Source organism: Haliaeetus albicilla, chromosome 12, assembly GCF_947461875.1.
Source record: "Haliaeetus albicilla chromosome 12, bHalAlb1.1, whole genome shotgun sequence".
Classification (NCBI taxonomy): Eukaryota; Metazoa; Chordata; class Aves; order Accipitriformes; family Accipitridae; genus Haliaeetus; species Haliaeetus albicilla.
Window position 1 is genome coordinate 42,231,205 of NC_091494.1, and position 22,106 is coordinate 42,253,310.

At 60.1% G+C, this 22,106-nt stretch overlaps 1 protein-coding gene across 12 annotated transcripts; it reads left to right on the forward strand.

Moving 5' to 3' along the window:
- Positions 1-790: 790 nt before the first annotated feature.
- CEP131 (centrosomal protein 131) lies at positions 791-17,614 on the forward strand. 12 transcript variants are annotated; one of them, XR_011327302.1, is made up of 27 exons: positions 791-2,003; positions 3,061-3,146; positions 3,905-4,019; positions 4,439-4,557; positions 5,097-5,210; positions 5,322-5,471; positions 5,866-5,983; positions 6,782-6,898; positions 7,903-8,071; positions 8,220-8,320; positions 8,451-8,633; positions 8,989-9,183; positions 9,326-9,463; positions 10,052-10,177; positions 10,278-10,394; positions 11,929-11,958; positions 13,050-13,152; positions 13,487-13,688; positions 13,972-14,079; positions 14,277-14,394; positions 14,599-14,673; positions 14,760-14,902; positions 15,216-15,393; positions 15,476-15,672; positions 16,736-16,826; positions 16,907-17,205; positions 17,309-17,614. XR_011327302.1 is itself a non-coding variant. In XM_069799415.1 (26 exons), the coding sequence occupies exons 1-26, from the start codon at positions 1,827-1,829 to the stop codon at positions 17,381-17,383; spliced, it is 3,315 nt and encodes a 1,104-aa protein (XP_069655516.1). In that variant the 5' UTR covers positions 794-1,826; the 3' UTR covers positions 17,384-17,614. The 12 variants fall into 12 exon arrangements, 6 of the variants coding, with proteins under 6 accessions (XP_069655521.1, XP_069655520.1, XP_069655516.1 ...); XR_011327303.1 differs by lacking the exon at positions 17,309-17,614 and having other exon boundaries at positions 16,907-17,018; positions 17,145-17,205; XR_011327300.1 differs by having other exon boundaries at positions 16,736-17,205.
- The last annotated feature ends 4,492 nt before the right edge of the window (positions 17,615-22,106 follow it).

The following is a 22,106-nucleotide window of genomic DNA, read 5'->3' on the forward strand; positions in this document are numbered from 1 at the left end:
CACTCCCACTCAGACATAGCCCCTCCCTTCCCCACTCAGACCCCGCCCCTCACCCCTCCCTCCTCCCCAAGGCCCACCTCTTCGCCCCTCCCTCCTCCCGCCCCTTTCTACACCTCAACCTACCCCCTCTCTTCTCCCAGCCCCGCCCCTCCCTTCCCATTGGTAGTCACCTTCCTTTCCCCCGCGCCCCGCCCAATGGCCGGGGCGGGGCGGTGCGCGCGGCGGCGGTAGGCTGCGCTCCAGCGGGCGCGGGGCGGCTTGAGGCGGGGGCGGGGGGGGAGAACCGGTATCGGGGCCTGCTCCGACGGGGGGGACCGGTACGGGGGGGCCGGGGCCTTGTAACGGCCCCCGGGGCCCTTTGTTGGGGGGGTTGGAGCTCGGCAAGGAGGGGCCAGGGCCTCGGGTGAGGCCGGGGGCCGGGGCCGGGGCTTTAGCCCGGGCTTGGCCTCGCCCTCGGTGGTGCCCCCCCCCCAGCAGGCCCCGGAGGGGGGGGGGGATGCGGGTCTCTCTCACTCTCCTCTGCGTCCTTTTTGCTGCTTGGAGACCCTTACCCCTGTCACCTGTCATGTATGGGGCCTGGGGGGTCCTGAGCCTTGGGGCTCTTGGGTCTGGGGGTCCAGGGCCTGGGGGGGGAGGTCCTGAGCATTGGGACCTTGGAGGTCCTGAGCCTTGGGGGTCTTTGGTTTGGGGTGTCCTGGGCCTGGGGGGGCAGGTCCTGAGCATTGGGATCTTGGGGCTCCTGAGCCTTGGGGGTCTTTGGTCTGGGATGTCCTGGGCCTTGGGTGTGGGGGTCCTGAGCCTTGGGGGTCTTGGGACTGGGGGTCCTGGCCCTGGGCGGGGGGGATCCTGAGCCTTGGGACCTTGGAGGTCCTGAGCCTTAGGGGTCTTTGGTCTGCACGTCCCGGGCCTGGACTGTGGGCCTGAGCTCTGTTTTCCCAGTGTGAGCTCGGTGGTTTCCATCGAGAGCCTTTTGTTTACCCGGGTTGTTGCAGCCTGAGGCATTGCCACGGTCTCCGGTGGAGCCCCAAGGGGAGGGTGAAACCAGACCTGCTGGGGAAGAGGGGTTTAGGGAGGGTTTGGGTAGCGGTATTTAAAGAAATAAAATGATGCCACGGTGGCATTTGCCTGGGGACAGCGACAGCTCCTGGCTCAGCGCTGTGGCAGGATGGAATGCAAAGGGATAAAGCGGGCAGTGCTGCCTCCCGAGCTGGGAAGGGGGCTCAGAGGGGAAGGCACGGCCGCTTCTGAACAGCTTCTTGGCAGAAATGGGGAGCGCTTGGTGGGGGAAGGATCTCTTGGGAGCTGCCCAGTTGCTTCTTCAGCATCGCTGCCTGAGGAAGGGTGCTGGGTGAGCTGAACCCCCGGCCTTGGTTGAAGGGGCCGTTCTGGGCTCGCATGACCATCTGTCAGCCATGGTCTGTATGGAGTGAAGGAGCCCGGTGTGGGGAGCAGGGCTTTTCTCAGTTGTCTTAGGCACCCGCTCGCCTTGAAGCAAGCGTCCCAGTCTGTAAATGGGGCAGCGGGACGTGGGATGGCCAGGGTGTTCAGTCAAAGCAGTGAGGAGACAGCTGCTGGTGTTGGGCTCTGTGAGGAGTTCACCTGGAGCCTCTCCAGGCCTTGTGTTCAGGGTTATTTGGTATGTGGAAATACGGAGGAAGATGTTTTGTCCTGTTTGAAAACGGTTACATTTCTGTGTGCCGGCATTTGTAGGAGACACCTAGGAGCAGAGCACGTTGTTTCTTTGCCACACGAGGCTGGATACGCTCTCCGTGCCTTCGCTTGTCCATTTGCGCTGTGCTTCCAGGACCCCTTCATTCTGCTCAAGCATGAAGAGCACCCGCAGCAGCTCCTCCTTCCAGGGCGCCAGTTCTGGCGGTGTGGATCTGAGCCTGACGGGTCTCCCTGCGCCGGTCTCGCGGCGCCCCAGCAGCGCTTCTCCCGCCAAGCACATGGCACGCTCTGTCTCGGTCACCGCCGACGGCAAACCGAAGAGGAACGCTTTGGTGAGTCTTGGGCAGGAGAGCTCCTTTGTCCCTCCTGCTGCTTGGGGCAGGGAGGCATGTGTGCGTGGGCGAGCGTGTGGGATGCCTCGATGCAGGACCACTTTGCCGTCTGCCTGGGCTGCGCTGATCCTGCAGGCTGAGCTTTGAAGCGCAGCATGGGGCTGGAGGTGGCACTGGGGAGGGCCCTGGCTCGCCCTGCCCCGAAAGCATGTAGCATGGCTGTGTGTTTATGGAGAGCAGCCGCACCGCCTTCAGGAGAGGAGAATTGGGCTGGTCCAGGTGCTAGTTGGAGCTGCAGCTCTCGGTGCTGCAGTGCCATGCGCTCTCTCCAAATCTGATCATCCTCAATGATCGGCTGCTTGTTAAGTCTCTTCTCAGCGCTTTAACATATGCAGAAGAGCAAGCAGGGAAGCGTCAGGCTTCACTCTTTTCCCTTCCTTGCCCTTCACCTCCCTGTGCCGATTTCCTTCTGGAAACTCCCAAGTTCCTGGTATCTTCTGCTGGATGCTGCGGCGCTTTCAGGCCCAGCCTGCTCCTTGCTGAGGACCCTCCGTCCCTGCTGGGGTCAGCAGGAGCTGGGGGCTTGGTGTCTCGCTGAGTGGGGGTTTCTGTGAGTGTTTTTTCAGCAGAGTGAATGAGCCCCAGGTACTTACAGGGCTCTGTTAAGATTCAGTAGTGGAGAGTCTCTGTGCTCTTTGCTGAGTAATCCCTGCTATCTTGGCAGCCTTCGTTCACACTCGTTCTCAGGGCAGGTAATGAGCATGGCCCTTCTTGGCTGGGGAGCTCACACAAATGAACATGTTCCTGCTGGCTCAGCAGCAGCGCAGAGGGAACGAGGTGTCATTGCACTCTGCCTCAAGGAGAGGTTGGCAGCTGCGGGGATATCGGAAACATCGTGTCGGGGCTGTTTTGAAGGGGGTGGAAGGGTCGCATCACCAGCAGTGCTATTTTAGGATGCCTGACTCACGGGGGAAGCCTGCCTAGGCCAGGCATCCCAGCTCTGCCTGCCTGTGCTTCTCCTTAGCATCGCTGCTGATTTTAGCTCTCTCCCCTGCAGGAAGATGCGGGATCCCGGGCAATGAACAACCTCCGGAGGTCCAACAGCACCACCCAGGTTAACCAGCGGGTGAACAGCACGCGCAGGTACAGCTCCAGCCACCGACGTGTGCCCGTCTGTCCCGTGGATGGGGCTGTGTGAAACCCCACCCATCTGTCTGACCTTTTTTGTCCTACGAGGGAACCAGAGCCTTTCAAAAATGTACATTAAGCTCTGTCATACACATTGAGGGTTATAACCTGGCCTTGGAAAGCCAAGGTCTGGCTTTTTGTTTGGGTTTTTTTTTGAGGGGATGTCACTTGGTTAGGATTTGGGGAAATAGAGTGTATTTCTGTGGCTGGGAAGCCTCTGTCACAAAAGACACTCAATTTAATTCCAAGGGACAGGACCATTCAATTACAACAGCCCCTCATGGACCCTCTGGACCATAGCTGGACTGTGTTAGCAGACAAAAAGTTCTCCTTTTGTCTCCAGTGACCTCCTAGAGCTGTCTCTGTATCATGATTTTTCCATTCTCTTGTTGCCCTATGCCCATCCCTTTAATGTATTCTATCTCTGCACATCACGCTGAAATCTAAAGCTCTGTGTAAAAAAGAGTCGTTCACAGATTTCATGACTGTGTAATGATTCTCCATCCCTTTTCTCCTCTGGGTCATGATGACAGGCAGTAGGTGTGCCTCGGCTCTATCCTCTGCATGTTGTCAGAGCCTGCTTCTCGCTGAAGCAGCCTGTGCAGGATAAGAATCCTGCTATCACTGTCCTGTTGCTCTGTGTCTGCATGCAATATTAACTTCAGAACACATGTTCTTTCCTTCTCTCTGCCTTCCCTGGGTTTGGGCTGAAGCTCAGAGCAGATGGGAGACTTCCTGACTTTCTTTGAGAGTGGTTCTGGGGGAAGAAAGAAACTGGCGAGTCTGAGCAAAACCTCCCCAGAAAAGAAAACCACGTGGAACATCTTGGTGAGGACAGGGACATCCTGGGGTGGGTGGGCTGTCAGCTCTGCTTTCCTGAGGAGTTGGCTGGGTTTGGTGGAGGAGTGGGAGGGTTTCCCTAGAGCTGAGGATGGGGTGGTACATCTGTGGCGGCCAGGCTGGTCCTTCCTCAGCCTGCGGTCAAAGCTGGCACGGTTTGAATAGCCAACATGCTTGGCCGGTCCTGTAGCCTCTGTTGGCCTTGTCTCTGGCCCAGGGCTTTTGGATCTTCACTTCCATGCTTCTGGTGGAGGCAGGCAGAGGCGCAGGCAAAGCCTCGAGGCTGCCATGCTGTGGAACAGAGGTTTCTTGCACGGGGAAGAAACTGGCTTGTGAAGGAAGAGGGTGGTGTTTGAGGACGTGGGTTTGGCGCTTGCCTGCACTTACTCCTGCTGACTCTGTGGCAGGACGATCAGCCGCGAGCATTCCCAGGCCCCTCTGGCTCTCGTGGCGTTGAGCCACCAGCAGGGATGAGGAGGAAAGAAGCCACTGTACTCCTGGCAGCCAACTTCACCGCCAACAACAGGTAGGAGAGGCGGTGCTGAACTGGAGCCGGTCTGGTGTTGGGAGGAGCTATGCCAAGAAAACATTTGTGCAGAGGAGGGGGTGCCGGTGCTCTGCCGCTGCCAGGGCACGGGGGGTCAAGTGTAGGGCAGATGATGGTGCGCCAGGCTGGCTGGCCAGGATGCGTTTGGAGGCCACGCAGGAGCTTGATGGATGTATGGGAGAGGCTGCTCTCGCTCTAGGAAAGGGAACGGGTAAAACTTGAACCCTTCAGGGCCAGGAGAGACTTAAGCCAAGGCTGCGTGTAGAACAGCCTGAACAGCAGGCTGTTAGGTCTACTTGGGCTGTGTCTGTCTGTGCGTCAGGTAACAGCTACTGAGGAGCAAGCTCTAGAGAGCGTGTGAGTTGCTTTCTGAGGCTTCGCCAGCTCCTCGCCTTGGGAGATGCTCCACACGGTCACGGTTGGGTTGAGGGTTGCAATGCAGAGAGTGTCCGTCGTTGGTGTGTGCTGTCCCCTTCAGATCCAACAAGCCCTAACGCCTCGTCTTCTCTCCACAAAAGGAGCAACAAGGGCGCGATGGGCAACTGTGTCACCACCATGGTGCACAACAACTACTCCACCACTGAGAAGGGCCCCGCACCCAAAAGCTCCAACCAGGCACCCAGTTCCCTCAAGTAAGTGCAGTGAGGTCCCGTCTTGGAGGCTGTGCTGACCCTGTGTTCCTGTGCTGATGTGGCACAGGTCGGGGCAGGATGGTGCCAAGTAGCTTGCATCTTCTGCCTTAGCAATGTTGTCAAAGCGACCTCAAACGAGGACGGTGAAAGCAGCAGCTTTGTGAAGTCTCAGAAGAATTTCTCCAGCAACAACATCATGACCCGCAACAACAACAGCAGCCTGCCTCGGAGGAAGGAGGTGACCGAGGAAGAGGCGGAGAGGTGAGGCAGAGCCGGTGTGTGATGGCTGGTGGAAAGAGGCAGAACGGTGCCAGGCAGAGGGGTGAGCTCCAGGGGAGCTGGTACTGGTTTGTTCTTGTCCTGTGGGGCTTCAGATTTGGGAAGGGCCCCTCTTAGGGCACCTGCATTGGCCAATTTACCCTCCCTGTGACTTGGCTCTGAGCTTTTGAGTTGTCTTCATCAAAGGCACAAGTTCCTCCCACCCCAAAAGTCAGCCCGGGAAAAGGCCTTGTCGAATTGGGGTGTGAGGGGACAGAACAGGTCCCGGTGCCATGGGCAAGCCGCCTGTGCTCTGCTGCAGCGGGATGGGGTGGTGCTGCCCGGCCAGCAGCCGAGGAGGACCGCGGGGCCACGGTGACCCTCCTTCTCCCTGTAGGTTCATCCAGCAGGTGAACCTGGCCGCCGTGACCATCCAGCGCTGGTACCGACGCCATTCACAACGGCACAGGGCAGCAGCAGCAGCTCTGGGGCGCTTGCTGGCTTCCAAAAGGGAGGTCAGTCCTGTCCGCTGCCTTGTAGCACAGACCCTTCTGATATCCACATCTCGCTTGCCTCGCTGGTGAGAGAACTGGAGTCCCTTTAGTCACCAGACCCCCCAACTGAGACCTGAGCTGTCGGAGACGAGGGGGCTTTGGCTTTGCATCTAGCCAGCCCCTTGCGGTCCAGAGAGCTGGGGAAGGGTCCTGTCCCCGCAGAGATGTGCTGGCTGTGGAGGGGGAAAGCCCGGGTTTGGTTCTGGGGGGGGGGCTCAGGCCAGGAGCCCCCGTGCTCAGCGCTGCATGGCTCCGATCTACCAGCTCCCTTCAGCTGTGAGCAGGCAGATGCTTGGCAGTAACAGCACAAATCCTGCAGAATTCTTATTGTCTTGGACACGCTCGTGGCCAGAGGAGGGATACCCTGTCTCAGCAAATCGTAGCGAATCAGTAACAAGTTGGCTCATTAGAGAGTGACGAGTCATCTGCAGCTATTTGTGTTTCTTTGTGTTTAATTATTTATCTCAATAACAAAAAGTACTGTAGCTCTTGCATGTGAGAGTCTATTTTTAAGCCTTGTCTCCTTGGTGGTTTCAGACCCAGATGACTAATAATTGCATTTAGTATCTAAAGAAAATAAGCTGCTCTAAAGTGGAGCTTTTCTGAGGGCTCTTTACCTGCATGGAGGGGAGGATTAGAGGCATGGAAAGCCTGGATATGGGGTGACCTTAGGTGCGGTGTGCCATTTCCCACTTCTCTGCTGTGGGTGGTGGGTGCTGGAGAGCTCTCAGTAATATTTTTGACCCTCCTTTCTGGAAGGAAAGGCAGCAGCAGATGGAGGAAGGGAATATCCTGGATTTGCATGAGAGGAAGGATGAGGAACGCCGGAAGATTCGAGAGGAGAAGGCACGCCTGGCCCGACGTGCTGCTATCCAGGTACGGACAAGGAAAAGGCGTTGTGACCTGGGTGAGGCCAGTTTGTTGGCATCTTCTTGTGAGGCAGCGAGAGGGCCTCTCCTCTGCGTCTCTAGGGGCTTTGCATGAAGCAGAATTAGAGCCAGCCTTGGAAATGGAGTGCTCCCTATGGAGACGGAGGTGCCATAGAGCAGTTTCCCGTTGTGCTCCTGCCAAGCCTTGGCAGCTCATTCAGAGCTTGCGAAGACAGTGCTGATTTCGATCTGTTTTTTGGTAAAGGGGTGACCGTGTTGAAACAAGGAGACTGTAACTGCAGCTCCTTGGACAAGACTGCCCCAGGAAAGGGACCCTCCTTGGGAGCGGGGTCCCTCCAGGGTGGCCTGAGCTTCCTTCCTTCTCTGTCTTCACCCTGTTCTTGCATCCCTGTTTGCAGCAGGAAAGGGCTGGTGCTCCTGGGGCACAGATGGGAGGCTGGCACAGACTATGGGGAGTCGCATGTTGGCTTGCGGTACAGCTGAAGATTTTTTTAAAACCCCGGTTTCTCTTTGCCCTAAATGGAATCATGTTTCATCCGGGGGGCTCAGGGGAAACACAGCAGTGAGCAGCTGGAGAACGGCAAAATGCTGCAACAGCCTCGCAAACACGTGCTTGTGCCTTAAGTGACTTCCCAAAACTCGGCTAAGGCAGCCCCCTGGGCACTGCGGCATCGCCATGCTGTGCGGTGCTTGGCCCTTGGGATTCGGAGGCCATTTACGGAGCAGCAAAGGACACTGCGCAGGGGCATGTGAGCAGCCCTTGTTCACATGTGGAGCTGGCAAGACCTTGGCCACCACAGAGCAGTGAAGAGCAGAGCTGTTGTTCCTGTGCTTTCTCTTTCTCTAGAGTTGTCCTTGTTAACCCTTCAGCAGCGAGCATGTGGGTTGTTGCTGTCTCGCAGGCCCTTGCCAGCACTTAAAGCAGTGCAGGCGTGTGTCAAAGCATGCCCTGTGCTGGGCAGGATGCTGACGGCTTGTCTGTCCCTACAGGAACTGCACCAGAAAAGGGCCCAAAAGGCTTCAGATGCAAAGCGCTTGGCAGAAGAAGAGCTTGCGCGGGTGAAGGAGAGCAGAAGGGTAGCAAAGAAGAAGCCTGCCAAACCTGCTTCTACAAGGAACGTCAGTCCAGCCAGCAGCGTCGCCAAAGCCAATAATGCTGGTGAGTCCCTTCTGCAGGTCTCCAAGCTTTTGGAGCAGTGTGTGACATGAAGGGGAAGGAGGAGGATGGAGGGGTGGTTCTCATTCTGGGGAGCTGCTTTGAAGGGGCTGGTTGTTGCAAGTGCCTGAGAGCAGTCTGGTTCCTGCAGAGGCCAATTTCCACTCAGTAGCTGCAGAGCCAGAAGAAAGTGGCCTCGCAGACCTTGGCTCCGTGCTCTTGCGGGACCCTGGGGCAGACGACAAGCTGCAGGTAGGTCTGACTTTGCCTCATGGGGCTCCTGGCACCAGCTATTCTGCCAGGGCAGCTTTGGAGCCTTCGTTGACCTCTGGGGAGATCCTTCAAACTCTTTTGCTGCAAGGTGCATCGTCCTCTCGCCTAGGATGTGAGCTCCAGAGAGACGGGTGGCGAGGATGTGGAGACAGTGGTGACTGCTATCAGCAGGACTCAGTCCAAGGTCACTCTCAATGAGCTGCTGGACACACTCAGGCTGTTGGAGGAAGAGCCAGAGCTGCTGCCCCCACCAAAGCTCTTCAAGAAGGACAGATATGCCTGGGTAGATGGGGTAAGCAGAGGTCTGAGGCTGGTCATGTCCACCCTCAGACAGCGACGGCTGCCTGGTGAGAGCAGGTTCTCCTATGGGCTGCCCTCTCCCAGCGCTTGCTGGGTGGTGGAGGGTGAGAAACGTAGCTGGTTCGCTGCCAGAGAAGTCAGTGGAGGAGTTTGCTGCAGCCAGGGCTTGGGCATCTGCAAGGAGGAGCAAAACCGTGCAAGGGCTGTGGCAGAAGTGGGGTTAGCATAGAGGATAAGGCTAGTTACTGGGGTGCAGTGGGAGGACTGGGCTCCAGTGATGGAGAAGAGCCAGCACCTCTTCTCCCGAGCCTTCCCCTGGGTGCTCATTCATGGCTGTGTCTGCCCAGCAGGAGGCCAGCTCCAATTCCCTGACTGCTGATAATTTGGAGAAGTTTGGGAAGCTGAATCACTCCCCGGGGGTCCCTGAGGATGGGGCTCTGCTCTCGGAGGCCAAGCTCCAAAGCATCATCAGTTTCCTGGATGAGATGGAGAAGTCGGAACAGGAGAGGCCCAGGTCGGCCGCCTCGGCCACGCAGCGGGAGGTGAGTGCTGAAGTGAGAGCCTGTCTGTATTGGAGAGGTGGTGCAAGACCCTGGTGGGAAGGGTCTCTGGTCTCCTGTCTCCTTGTCCTGGTTCCAGGTGGTCCCCACCACTTTTTTAATAACTTTTTTTTCACTGTGGCAGGGTCTCCTCTTGGAAGAGGAGCTGGCTCACTTGGAGCAGGCATCGGCTGTTGCCACAGAGGTCACAGGCTCCATCATGAGGCTGAAGCTGGAAGTGGAGGAGAAGAAGCGAGCCATCAGCCTGCTACAGACGGCCCTGGTGTGTGAACCAGATGCGTTTGCTTGCTGGGGAATGAAGACCAAGAGCCCTCAGCAGATGTTTCTTGGGGCTGTGGCTTTGAAGCACAAGATCAGGGCTCTGTGAATAGGGCTTCCCATCTGTGTCCCCAGCAAAGTACGGCAGCGCTCCCGGAGCTAGTGCCAATAAGCCGGAGGGCCAGAGGCTGCTGGGTATGCCGCAGTCCCAGGCACTGTTTAGCGTGGGAAAGACCTGCAAGGTCCTTCCCAGCCTGGTGTGGGCTTCACTGAGATTTCTCCTTGCTGCCCCCCTGATTTGAAAGGCATCCTCAAACTCCCTGTCTTGGCAGGGTCCTGACTAGTCCAGAAACCCTTGGTCAGGACCTGCACTGAACTCCCTTGTCCTCTGTCCCACGGGGGTTTGGGTGGTTCTGCTGTGGACAGTGGGGCAGGACGTGTGAGTACCAGGGACTTTGATTTAGCTTTGTTCCTCCTTGTTCTGATCTGACACTGCCTTCCAGATTCAGTAGTTACCTCCTGTACACGTTCTGAGACTGGTGTAACTTCTCCCTCTAATGTCTTGTGGCTATTTCTTCCCTACATCCAAAAGGCTCAGCAGAGGGAACTGACTATCCGGCACGTCAAACAGACTGAGAAGGAGCTCAGCCACCAGCTCAGGCTGCAGAGGGAACAGTATGAGGCAGCTATCCAAAGGCATCTGGCCTTCATCGACCAGGTAATCTCTCATCCCAACTTGGACTGATGCTTCTGAAGCCAGAAGCTGAGGTGGCTCTACCCTACCTGGCTGTCTGATGCCTCTTCTTTACCCTGCCCAGCTCATTGATGACAAGAAAGTGCTGAGTGAGAAGTGTGAGGCTGTGGTAGCTGAGCTGAAACAAGTGGACCAGAAGTACGGCAAGAAGATCACCCAGATGCAGGAGCAGCACGAGCTGGTGAGGCGATAGGAAAGTTGGGGGGATGGGGAGAGGAGACATGCCATAGCCAGAGTTGGTTGGTTTTGCTCAAATGGGGCCTCTGCCCAGAGCATTCTCTCATCTCAGTGGGGCCTGGTTCTTCTGGGAAGCCCTTCTCTGCGCACGGAAAGTCTGTATCACCTACAGAGCTTTGCCCTGGCCCGCAAGAGGCTGCTGTCCTCTGCTGCCCAAAGCCAGGTGCACGGGACTGACCAGGAGACAGTGCCAGCTCCCAGGGACTCTGCTCGGAAAGACCCTTCCCACACATCCCGCTGTGGACAGAGCTCTTCTCCCTGCTGAGGGGTGACTGGGGGACCTCGCTTCGGCAGAGGTGAAAGCAGGCGCTGGCACAAACATGATGCCACAGAGGAATTTGTACCTGTGGCCATATCCTCCTGAGCTGGGTGATTTTTCAGCCCCCTTTGCAGGAGCAAGGATACTCTCAGAGATAAATGGGGATAAGATTATAAAGGAACATGGAGTGTATAAGCAATAATAACAGACCTCTGTGGGTTTCACTGGCCTGTTACCCTGACCAGTGCCTGAACACACAGAGAGCTGTTTCCCCAGAGAGGTGAGGATGTGCTGCCTGCTCGTAGGAGCTGGCTGGCAGCTTCCCTCGGGATCGTGCAGAGAGCTCCCTCTCCCGCAGACAGAGACAGCTCGGCTTGCCCTGTGCCGGGCCTGGCAAGAAAGCAGTGCCTCTGGCTCGTAGCTTGGCCTCAGGGCTCGTCCTGGCTCTGCTGCCCCGGTCTCTGCTCACCCTTGGCTTGCAGTTGAGCTCATGCCCGGGGCTCTGGAGCAAGGCAGACATTTGCACCAGTCTGAGCCTGTTTAGAGATGCCCTCACGCAAACAAAGCGAAGGCTTGCTTGGCTCACTTTGCATTACTGTTTCAGCCTGAGTTCTGAGCCCAGCCGAGAGGAAGAAGCCAGCACAGTATTGCTGTGTGTGGTGCCTGGAGGGGCCCCTTCTCGTGGATGGACGGGGCTGGTTTTGCTGCTGCAGCCTGCGCAGGGCAGAGGAGGTGCCTCTGTTCTGTCTCGCTCCCTGCTCGCAGCAGGGCAGCAGCAGTGGGAACGGCCCAGGATCCTTTCTATGTTTGCTCTGCGGCCCCTTTGTTGTCCCTGCTCCTGGTGCGCCAGGCTCCTGGCTCTGCCCTGCTTCCTCTGCGTGGTGGGAGAAAGCCACTGAGTAAGGTTTGTCCCCCGTGGGCGTCCCCTGGTCGTCAGAGCAGGCTCCCGACCATGCGGCACGCTCCCCGGCGGGGCTGGCTCTGCCCTTGTCCCAGAGCTGCTGTCGCCGGCCGTGCTGCTGGGCCCTTGGCACATCTGTGTAACTGCCCAATTTGGCTGTGCCTCCCCTCGCTCCTGTGGGACCCCTGTCTCCCCGTCTGCCCTGCCTGTGGCTCTTGCAAACACACAGCTGTTTGGTCTTGCCTTTCTCCCCTCCCCTCTCCCCCGTGACTCTGCGATTCCCCTTCTCTCTCCATCCCCTCCTTTCTTTCTCCCCAGGTCTGGCGCACTTTGGGCCCCTTTTGCGAGGTAAATGTGGTCTTTGCTCTTTTTTGTGCCTTGCCCTTCTGCTCTCACACCCTGACCTGCTCCGGCTCCGCAGGTGCCTGCAGGCAGCAGGGCTGGGCTGGAAACTCCTTGCTCAGCAGCAGGGTCAGCCCCATGAAGGAACCCCTTCATCCCATCTCCCCAGGCCACGTGCTCAACTGCTGCCTTCCCATGTTGATTTTCCTGCCCTTTTTTCCCTAAGAGCAAGTCCGAGGCTGTGTGGGTGGCCCCCTGCTATTCCCTGCCCCTCTCTGCATGGTGGCCAGGTAATGAGCTCCTGGGTGTCCAGCCACACACTCATCCTCTGGAGCTGTGACATGTCCCACGTCCTCCATGTGGACATCACCTGCCCATGCTGAAACGGAGCCATTTCTGCTGGGCCTTCCATTGCCTGGTGCTTTTGCCGAGGGGAGTGCTGGGGAAGAGCTCCGTGGGCAGCAGGGCCTGGGTGTTTCTCCAGCTTTTTTGCTGGTGAGGAGGGCCGAGGAGGTAAACGGTGGCAGAGGAGGAAGCGAGGGCAGTGGCTGTGCCTGGGCTGTGCAGCATTCAAGTCTTTGAAGAGTTTTGGGGTGCTGCAGGAGCTTGGTCTGCAGTGGTACTGTGGTGTTGGGAGGAGTGCCTGCCTGTCTGTCCTCCTGCCGGAGGGTCTTCCGTGTGAGGGAGAGGGAAGGTTGGAGAAGAAAGCATCTTCACACACGACCATCTGCTGACAGATGGGCTGCCCTGCATGCAAGGACCACGAGCAGCCCTGAATTCTCCTCTCCTCTCTGTAGGTGCTCTCATGTCTCAGCCAGTGAGTGCTTTCCCAAGGGTTTTGCTCTTTTCCCCTGTGCTCAAGGTCTGTGGGGCAGCATCAGTCCCATCCCATGAGAGAGGAGAAGGTACTGGGAGAGCATAGGACTGCTTCTCTGGACTGGGAGAACATGCCTGGCCTGGGCTCTGCGAGCCATCTGTGCGGAGCTCAGGCTGTCTGCTCTTGCCTGCATCTTCCTTCTCAACAGCCGGGCTCCCAGGCTAACAGGGGTTTTCTCCCCGAGCTTGTTTCTGAAGCTTTCCTGTTTGCTTCCAAACAGGAGATTAAGAAACTGAAGGAACTGATGAGCGCAACTGAGAAAATCAGGCGGGAGAAGTGGATTGATGAGAAAACCAAAAAGATCAAAGAAATCACGGTGAAAGGTATGGGCACATTCCCTCGGCGGTGGCTGGAGTCGGGCTGGTGCAGGGGTCGTGTCTGTGCTGGTCCAGGAGAGGGGCTGTGTCTGCAGAAGCTGCTGGCAGTTCGGGGAAGAGCTGCTCGGCGTGGGTAGTCTCTGCTCCCCTGTGTTTGGTAGAAACAGATGCTAGAAGGCAAGAAAACCTGTGCATGCTCACCCCCCCTTTCTTACCAGCCCCTCTTTGCCGAGTTGATGTGTTTGCAGCCTCCTCACCAGCTGGCCAAGGCCAAGGGCATGGGTGTTGGGGTCTGGGCAGCCCTGAGGCTGAGCGGTAACTGTCCTTCCTGCTGTCTCAGGGCTGGAGCCGGAGATCCAGAAGCTCATCGCCAAACACAGGCAGGACATCAGGAAGCTGAAGATGCTGCACGAGGCCGAGCTGCTGCAGTCGGATGAGCGGGCTGCCCAGCGCTACGGCCGGCAGGCAGAGGAGCTGCGGGGTCTGCTGGAGCGGGAGAAGGAGGAGCAGAGCCAGCGGGAGAGGGAGCGGGCCCGGCAGCGGTACGTCATTGCAGTGGGGGCCTCAATGGTGGTTTGGGGCTCACGGCATGGGGGTGCTATCCAACACGCATGTGCCGGTGGGTTCCCGATATTTGCAGCAGTTAATATCCATGGGGAGCAGCCCCTTTCTCTCCATCGTCCCCAAGGTGGGAGAAGGCGGTGAACCAGGGGCATCCTCCAGCGTCAAGCCCCTGGTCGGCCGCAGAAGGGATGGAACGGGTCGGGGTGGAGAGGTGGACGAGCCTGAAGGCAGGCACGTCCCTGAGGCTGCTGTGCCCTGCAGGTGCGAGCAGCAGCTGGAGCAGGAGGAGCAGGCGCTGCAGCAGCAGCGGCGCCGGCTCTACGCCGAGGTGGCCGAGGAGAAGGAGCGGCTCAGCCAGCAAGCGGCCAGGTGAGTGGGCTGGCAGCGGAGCCCGCGCGGTGGCCAAGGGCTGGAGGCAGCCCGAAGCTTAGGAGCAGTGGGGTTGGTTTCCCCAGGCCAGGCTCTGGTGGGAAGAGGGCTGGTGCTCGAGGTGGGCTAAGGGGGGAAGCAGCCTGACGAGGCTGTGCCGGCGCAGATGTTGGGAGGTGCCGTTTGTGTGCGGGCAGGCAGAGAGCGGAGGTGGAGGAGCTGCGGCGGCAGCTGGAGGCGAGCAGCTCGGCCGTCACCAGGGCACTGAAGGAGGAGTACGCAAAAGAGAAGGAGGAGCAGGAGAGGCGGCATCAGGTCTGGTTTTCCCCTCATCTCTGGGCCCTGGATTGCTGTTCTTGGGTGCGAGAAGCCCAGTCCCCAGCGTGTGACTGCGGTGACATGCGCTGGCGCCACTGAGCCATGTACCCCCACCAGGGCAGTGCCGGGGGTGCTGCTCCCAGCTGGCGTGGGGTGCCGTGGCTGCCGGAGCTAAGCGGTTGTTTTCTTGTCTCTGCACAGGCAGAAGTGAAGGTGCTGAAGGACCGGCTGGAGATGGAGAAGCAGGCCTGGGAGGCACACTACATGAAGAAGGAGGTAACAGCAAGAGCTGCCCTTCTCCAAAGGGACCACCATTGGGCTCCGAGAGGGATCGAGGCAACGTTTGCCATCTCTGTCCCCAGGAAGCCTGGCTGCTCTCCCGGGAGCGGGAGCTGCGGGAGGAGGTGAGGAAGGAGAGAGACAAAGAGATCGAGTTGGTGATTCAGCGCCTGGAGGCCGACATGTCCTCAGCCAAGGAGGAGTGTGAGAGGGCAGCAGAGAACAGGTAGGAGGGAGAGGGAGGAGGGAGCCTGTGAGTCCCAGCTCTTAAGGGGGGCTTGTCCCCTTCCCCTGAGCCCTCCATGTTTCTCCAGCGAGCTCTGGATGCTGCAGCTTGTGGGTGTGAGCAGCGTTAGTACAGGAGGGAGCGGTTGGCGGGGGCAAATTTTACCTCTCACTGAGGAAACAGCCATGAATCTCCCGTGGGGCTCTCCTCCCTTCGCTGCTGTGTCGTGGTCCCTCCTGCAGCACGAAGGTGGCTGGGGATGGTCCCTGCAGCGCTGGGCTGAGCCAGACTGCCTGTCCTTTCCTCCCGTTAGGATTAAGAGGATCCGAGACAAGTACGAGGTAGAGCTCCAGGAGCTAGAGAGGTCTGAGCGGAAGCTGCAGGAGTGCTGCAATGAGCTGAAGGGGCGGCTGGCAGAGCTGGAAGGGGAGAGCATTCGTCTGCAGGGCCTGCTGAAGCACAAGGAGCAGGAGGTGGAGGAGATCCAGAAGGTGGGTGCCCCACCTGGCTCTGTCCCTCTGCGTTGCTCTGTGCCTGTCAGTGCCTTAATGTCACCTCTTTGCCCTGCTGCAGGTGAGGGACCAGCTGGCCCAGGAGCGGAGCAGCCTGGCAGAAGTGATCCGGCAGGAGTTTGCTGACAGGCTGGTGGGGACAGAGGAGGAGAACAAGCAGCTAAAGGCGGAGATGGCGGAGATGAGAGCCCGGCAACGCCTGGAGCTGGATAGGGTGGTGCAGGAGAAGGACAAAGAGCTGGAGGAGGTTCACAGGAGGTGAGGCTGCCTGGGCTTTGCTGACCCGGGCTGGGCTCATAGCTGGAGCTGTGGGCGCAGAGTTGGCCTGGGGTGCGTTGCAGGAGCATGTCTGCAGTGCTGGATCCTCAGGCATGGCTTCCAGTCCTGTCAGGTCAAAATGGGGAGCAGAGTCTCACCGGAGCTGGCTGCCTGCTCAGCCAGCGTGAATCCTCTGGCCCTTGTGACTTCTAGCCTGCTCTGTGTCATCCTGTCCCCAGGGCTGCTCCCTTGCATGCCTGGAGGCAGGCAGCTGGAGCAGTGTGAGGGCTCCTGCCAGGAGAGGCCAGTGGTGCACAGCTCCGTCTGCGGTTCCTCGCTGGCAGGAGCACTGTGAGCTGGCCCAGTTCACGAGGCCTCCGCCGTGGGTAGTGCATGATACCGGTGATTGCAGCCACAGCATCTTGCTCTGCAGATTTGCCGCTCCAGAGGGGCCAGGCAATGGATTCCACCCGCCCTGAGCATAGGGGAGAGAGCAGCCTGCTGCTGGGTCAGGGCTCAGGTGGCCGCTGCACAGCCGTGGAGGTTGACGGCAGCTGAGACATCCCCAAAATGCGCTGGGGCCCCAGGCTGTTGGCTGCAGGGAGCAGGGGCTGTGCTCGGGAGCAGGGCTCTGGCACTGCGGGGCTGTGCCGCGGGGCTCGGCTCCATCCTGCACTCAGCGGGGAGACGGTGCTGGGAGCCGGGCTCGGTGTCAGGCAGAGACGTAAGGCTTCCTCTTCCCTCGAGTCTGCCTTGTGGGAGGCGTTTTGCAAGTGAAAGGAGAATCGGAAGGGGAAGCGTATCGTCTCCTGCAGGAGCTCTTTCTGCGTGGGGCAGAGCGCTGTGCTAAGGACTCCAGTGTGGTGCAGAGCCATCCCTCCTGTCGGTGTCTGTTCAGAACTGCTCACCACCAGCTATAACGAGAGGCTGTTGTACGAGCACACGGAGCTTGCTGGCTTTCCCAGATCTTGCCAAGTGATTCCCACTCGCTCTGAGAGCCAGGGTCATACCTTGAATATGAGATAACGAGGATCCCCTTTCTGCTTCCGTCCCTTACGTACAGCATGGCAAAGGTTGAAACGCAGGGAGTCTGGTGCTCTGAGAGCTGTGGGGAAGAGTCCAGCCATGAAGCAGCAACCGTGGGCTTGAGAAATGGGAAGAAACTTAAAATCCCCTCCCTGTGGTCCTGTTAATTAATTAAGTCTTGTGAAACTAATGTCCCCTTCTTCCTATAGATGACTTGATCCAAACTACATGACGTTCACCAAAGGAATTAAGGCCCTTCTGGCGTGTAACGGCACCCGGAGCCCAGAGCTGCTGCTCTTTGGCTTGCTGCAGAGCGCTGGGTGGGGGGAGAGGAGCTGTGCCTCCCCCGGTGCTGAAATCGCCCTCCTGGGGCACAGGGTCAGCCCGGCGTTTGGGGCTGGGCACTGAGGATGGGGTCCTCAGCCTCTCCGTGTCCATCTGCTCAGGGTGAAGACGGCGGTGATGAGGAAGGAGGAGAGCGTGAGCAGCCTTCGGAAGCAGTACGAAGTGAGTGAGGGGGGCAGCTGGCCCCGGCCCCCCCCCCAACCCCTCGGGCTGTAGCTGTGCCCCGGGGCGCAGCGAGCTCTCCCTCTCGTGTGCTCTGTTGCAGGCGGCTATGCAGAGAGCCGACCGCCTGGAAGCCCTCCTGGAGCAACAGCGAAAGCAGCTGCTGGCCACCAAGTGACCACCCTGCCGCACAGGGCTGGGGGTGCTCCGGGGCCCCCGCTGGACCTGCGCTCGGGGGGAGTGGACACCTGTGCACATGGGGCTGGGGTCGGGCTCTCCCCTTCCCTCCCTCTACCCTCGTTTTTTACAGTCCGGTCCCCGTGCTGCGGCCGTGAGCCCTGCCAGAGCACTCGGCAGCCTTCAGGTATTTGGTGGTTGTGTTTTAACAATAAATCTGCGCTGGTTTCTACGGCTGTTCCTGTTCCACCTGTGTCCCCTGGAGGAAGGGAGAGCCTCTGCTCGCCTGGCATCCACGCCTTCTTTTTCTTCACTGGTGCATTTCTCCCTCCCCGTGTGTGTATCGGTGCCAGGGCATGAGCCGCTCTTCCTCACGGTGCGAGTGGGCGGCAGACCCTCCCTACCCTGTGTTCCTGCTTCCCAAGATCTTCCCCGTGGTGGGATGCGTGGGACCTGTGGGTTGGGTCTGCGCCAGGGGATGAGAACCTTCTCTTGTGAGCAGCCAGAGATTTTGAAGTTGCGGGGGCCAGGCTAAGGACCCCCTGTTTTGGCTGGTCAGGGAGGGATGGGTGGAGGTGGGAGCTGTCACCCAGCAGCCCAGGCACATGGGTGCTTGCTTTTGACCCTGCGCCTCGCTCCCCCTCCTAAAACAAAATACCCAGGATGATGTGGGGAGGCACAGCCAGGGCAGGACATGGTCCCGCAGCCTCTGCTACCTGCAAATCTCTCGGCACCCCGTGACAGTGACGGGAAATGCCTGGGCCGGGCCGGCGGCATCTGTTTCCTCTCGGCAGGGAGCGTGCGACCGCTCCTCTGCAGCCTTTTCCCTCCAAGGAGGCCGGGGCTCGGTGCGGGGGGCGAGCAGATGTTTGCTCGTCGCATTCCCAGGCTGTTTTCCATCCGTCCTGCCTGTGCGTGCGCTCAGCTGGGCAGCGCGGGGAAGGAGGTGGGCTTCCCTCTGCCCCGCGGCAGCACGGCGAGAGCCCCCCTTCCTCCCGGGGAGACCCCACCGCGATGTGGAGCTGCAGAGTGAGGGGCTGAGGGGCCCTTTGTCACCCTGGGAAGCTGCTGCGGAGCTCGGCTGCTTTCCGAGCATTTGTCCTGGCATGGGTTCCCAGCTGCAGCTTCCTGAGGGGATGCGGTCCCAAGGCACCCGTGGGTGCCATCAGCCCACAACTACCCCTGCCCATGCTTTGGCACTTGGTGTGGATTTCCTAGGACCTGGGCAGCTCCTCCTGCCCTGGAGTGCTGCTGGCTGGGGCAGAGGCAGAGGGTGGCTGGGTCCTGTCCGGCTCCTTTCCCTTCTGTCTGAGCCACCGGCTGTGCCCGTCTCCACAGCCCCTCTCAGCCATCCGAACAAGCAGAAAAGGACGGGGAGGAGCACGCAGCCCTGTTTTGCCGGGAAAGGCTGGGCACCGTGCTTGTTTTCGCTGTTTTTGCTTTTCTGACGACTGTTTCCTGAGCACCGCTTCCGTCCTCCACCCCTTCGCAGCCTCCGCTTGGGCCACCCAGAGCCTTTTGCTGGTGTCTCCTGCTCCTGGCCCAGCGCAGCTCGAGCTGGGTGCTGGAAACTGCTGTGGTTAAATCGATTAATCATGCAAAATCTGGTGTGGGAGGAGAATTGGGGATCAGCCCCCTCGCTGCCTGTCCTGGGGGGACTTGCTGCCTGCGCGCAGCCCCGTTGACCACGTGTAGGATGGCAGCACCCTCTGCCCTGTCTGGCATCACCGGCTGTGGTGTGAGCACCCCTGGGTGCCCTGTGTGCTCCCGCAGCCTCCCCTGGGGCTCAGCCCTCCCCTGGGGCTCAATTCTGCAGCATCTTCCCAGCCCTGCCCCTCCTCAGCATCACCAAGGCTAATTTCTAGGCCAGTGCCCGGTTCAGGCATGAATAAATCAGCGGCGTTGCATAACTGGGGATGCAGATTTTCACCGGATGGCTGCCTGTGCCCTGCCGCTGCGCCAGCGCCGGACACCCACCTCCCCGCACCCCGGGGGTCCCCTGGGACCGGAGCTGTCGGCCGTGTGGCACAATCCCCGTCCCTGTCAGCACAATGGGCGGTTAGCAAGGCCGGCGGTGGCAGTGCGGGCGTTGCAGGCTCTGCCAAAGATCCCCAATTAAGGAGCCCCTCTCCCCCCGCCCCAGGATCAGGGTGGGATGAGCGGAACCCGTTGGCTGCCGGGGATCCCAACTGGTGGGCCGGGAAGGAGGTCAGGAGTGCAGGGTGCTTTTGGCAGCCGCCGCACAGAGATCGTGGCTCAATCTGGTGTCTGCCCCGGAGGGGATTAGCCGCAGCCCCAGACAAATCAGCCGAGAAGCCGGAGCAAGTTGGCAGGATCCGTGCGGGGTAATCTCCCCTGCTAATTGGGGCGAGCATGCTGCTCGCCTGCCCGAGATGCGGCAGCAGCAGAGCCCGGCCAAGGAGGGGATGCCGGTGGGGCTGGTGCCACGTTGTGCCTCTTGCTGGGCACGTGCCTTGCCCGGGGTGGGACTGTCCCCGCCGTAGCCCCGAGCTCAGGGCTGCACCCTGGGTGGTGCCTGGGGGGTCCTTGCTGGGGCTTTTGGCCTCAATTCTTCTTTGGGATCTTCCCCTTTGCAGCCACGTCAGAGAACTGCAAGGACCCGGGGCGAGAGGAGGGCATCTGGGGGCTTGGGGTGGGCCCAGGGGCAGTGGGCAGCACTGGGGGTGGTGGTGGGTTTGGGGGACCCTAACAGGGCTCAATCCTGCTCCCGGCCATGTCAAATGGAGCTGCTGGGGCTGTCACCTGGGCAAGGAGGGTGCCCGGGCATGGGGCTGCTGTGCAGAGGGTCCCAGGTCTCCCCAAGGAGAGCAGGGCAGTGCAGCTGGACTGGGCAGGCACACACACCATCCCATCCCTGACCTCATCCGTGTCCCCCATCCCTATCGTTATCCTACCTCTATCGCAGCCCCAGCCCTAGCTCACCCCTGTCCTTGTCCTCTTCCCCATCCCATCCCATCCTATCCTCATCTCCATCCCAGTCCTCATTCCCATCCCATCTTGCCCCAGATACGGACTGTGCTGGGCTCCTGCATGCCGGGAGGGAAGGGATGCTGGGCACCGGGGCTGCCTCCGCGGGGAGCTGCCCTGCCACCCCCGAACGTGTCAGCCAGGCGATTTCATCCCCTCCCACCCCCTGAAGCCACCGCTGCCCCTGCCCAGCGGCAGGAGGGCCTCGAGCTCATCCTCTTCCCACCCCATCGTTGGGTCTGGCTACATGTCCTCGAGGTGCTGAGGGCGGCTGGGATGGGTGGGTGCCCAGCATGGGCTGCAGGATGGGCTGGTGGGTGCTGGTGAGGGCTCTGCGCAGCCGCCCGCCCCCGCCTGCATCCAGGCTCGCCGTGACTCAGCTGACGCCAGCTCAGCCGCACGAGAGGTGCGGGACTGGCCGTGCAAACCATCCTGCCGGTGCATGGCCACCCACTCCCCACGGGACCCCGGCTGCTCCGGCAGGTGCAGATGCCACCGCAGCTCCAAGAGAGCCCAAATCCCCCCCTGCTCCAGGGTGCCAGGCACCGTGCCGGGGCAGTGCGGCATTTGCTCGGCTGCTCAGAGGCCCGGGAAGGCATGTGGGGGAGATGGGGGGATTCCCAGGCTGTGCCGAGCAGGCGCACAGGGACGTGGCCCTTTGCATGGTGAGGGGGGACCCAGGACTCAGGGGGTGGCTGGTGACAGCAGTGGGGGGCAGTGGGATGCCAATGGGCTGCACCCTGGCTGGGAGGGTCACTGAAAGCAAAATGAGTGATGGGGGGGGTCAGCGGTCCCCTGCTACCTCTCACAGAGGGACCTTGGGGCCGTGTAGGTTGGAGCTGCTCTGGAGCAGTGAAATGTGGAGGCTCGGGAAAAGCGAGCTGGCTCCGGCTGACGGGAACATGTTTATTCTCCCAGCAGCCTGTAATTTTTCCAGCCCTGTATCTATTTGCGGCGACGTGACATGTGCAGCGTGGTGTTCTTTGCAAGCTTGAAGCCTTGTAAAAAATTAATCGTGTACGCAAAATTTGGCTTTAAATATTAAAACCGGTGGTGGGGAAACGCGAGCCCCCTTGCTAAGAGCTGAGTCCTACACCGGGCGGGCTGATGTCCTGCAGCGGTGGCTCCTGGATGGGGGCTGATAGGGCCGGGCTGGGCCCATCCCACCACGATCCTGAAGGAAAGTCCAACCTGGGTCCCGGCTGCTCTCTGGGACTGGGTGGGCTCGGTGACCAGCTGCACCCGCAGCTTTGCCAGGGTGCTGGTTGGGAGCTGCCCGGGCCTGTGGGTGAAGCTGTGGGCTGTTCCCTGCCAGGGGGTCGGGATTGTTTGTTTTTTAGAGGATCCCATATTCGAGGGCACGGTCCCACGTGCCGGGGCTGTGGCGTCGAGCACACGAGGCCGAGCTGTGCGGCCCCGCAGCGGGGCAGCCCCACGGGCACCCCACGCCGCAGGCTGGCCGGGCTGGGTCTGGGGGCTGCGGGTGCAGAGCCGGGGTGCTGGGGGTGTCCAGGTGGGGTGCCGGGTCGGAGCGCGGGGCGCGTGGGACAGCGCTGGGGGGGCGCAGAGCCACCCATCCTGGCCCCGCTCCCCATCCCGGGTCCCATCCCCGGTCCCGGGATACCGGCGGTGCCCAGAACGGGTCAGAACCAGAACAGGGGAGCCGGGGCGGGGGGTGGTGGTGGTCCCGGCCCCCGCTCCCCCGGGCGGGGGGGGGGTGTTGGGGTGTCCCGCCG

Excerpts from the sequence above, each read along its gene's own strand:
- CEP131 (XM_069799415.1), top strand. The coding sequence starts at position 1,827 with ATGAAGAGCACCCGCAGCAGCTCCTCCTTCCAGGGCGCCAGTTCTGGC. Across the intron at positions 13,689-13,971 it reads AGGGAGCGGGCCCGGCAGCG|GTGCGAGCAGCAGCTGGAGC; the intron begins GTACGTCATTGC and ends TGTGCCCTGCAG. Across the intron at positions 14,674-14,759 it reads CACACTACATGAAGAAGGAG|GAAGCCTGGCTGCTCTCCCG; the intron begins GTAACAGCAAGA and ends CTCTGTCCCCAG.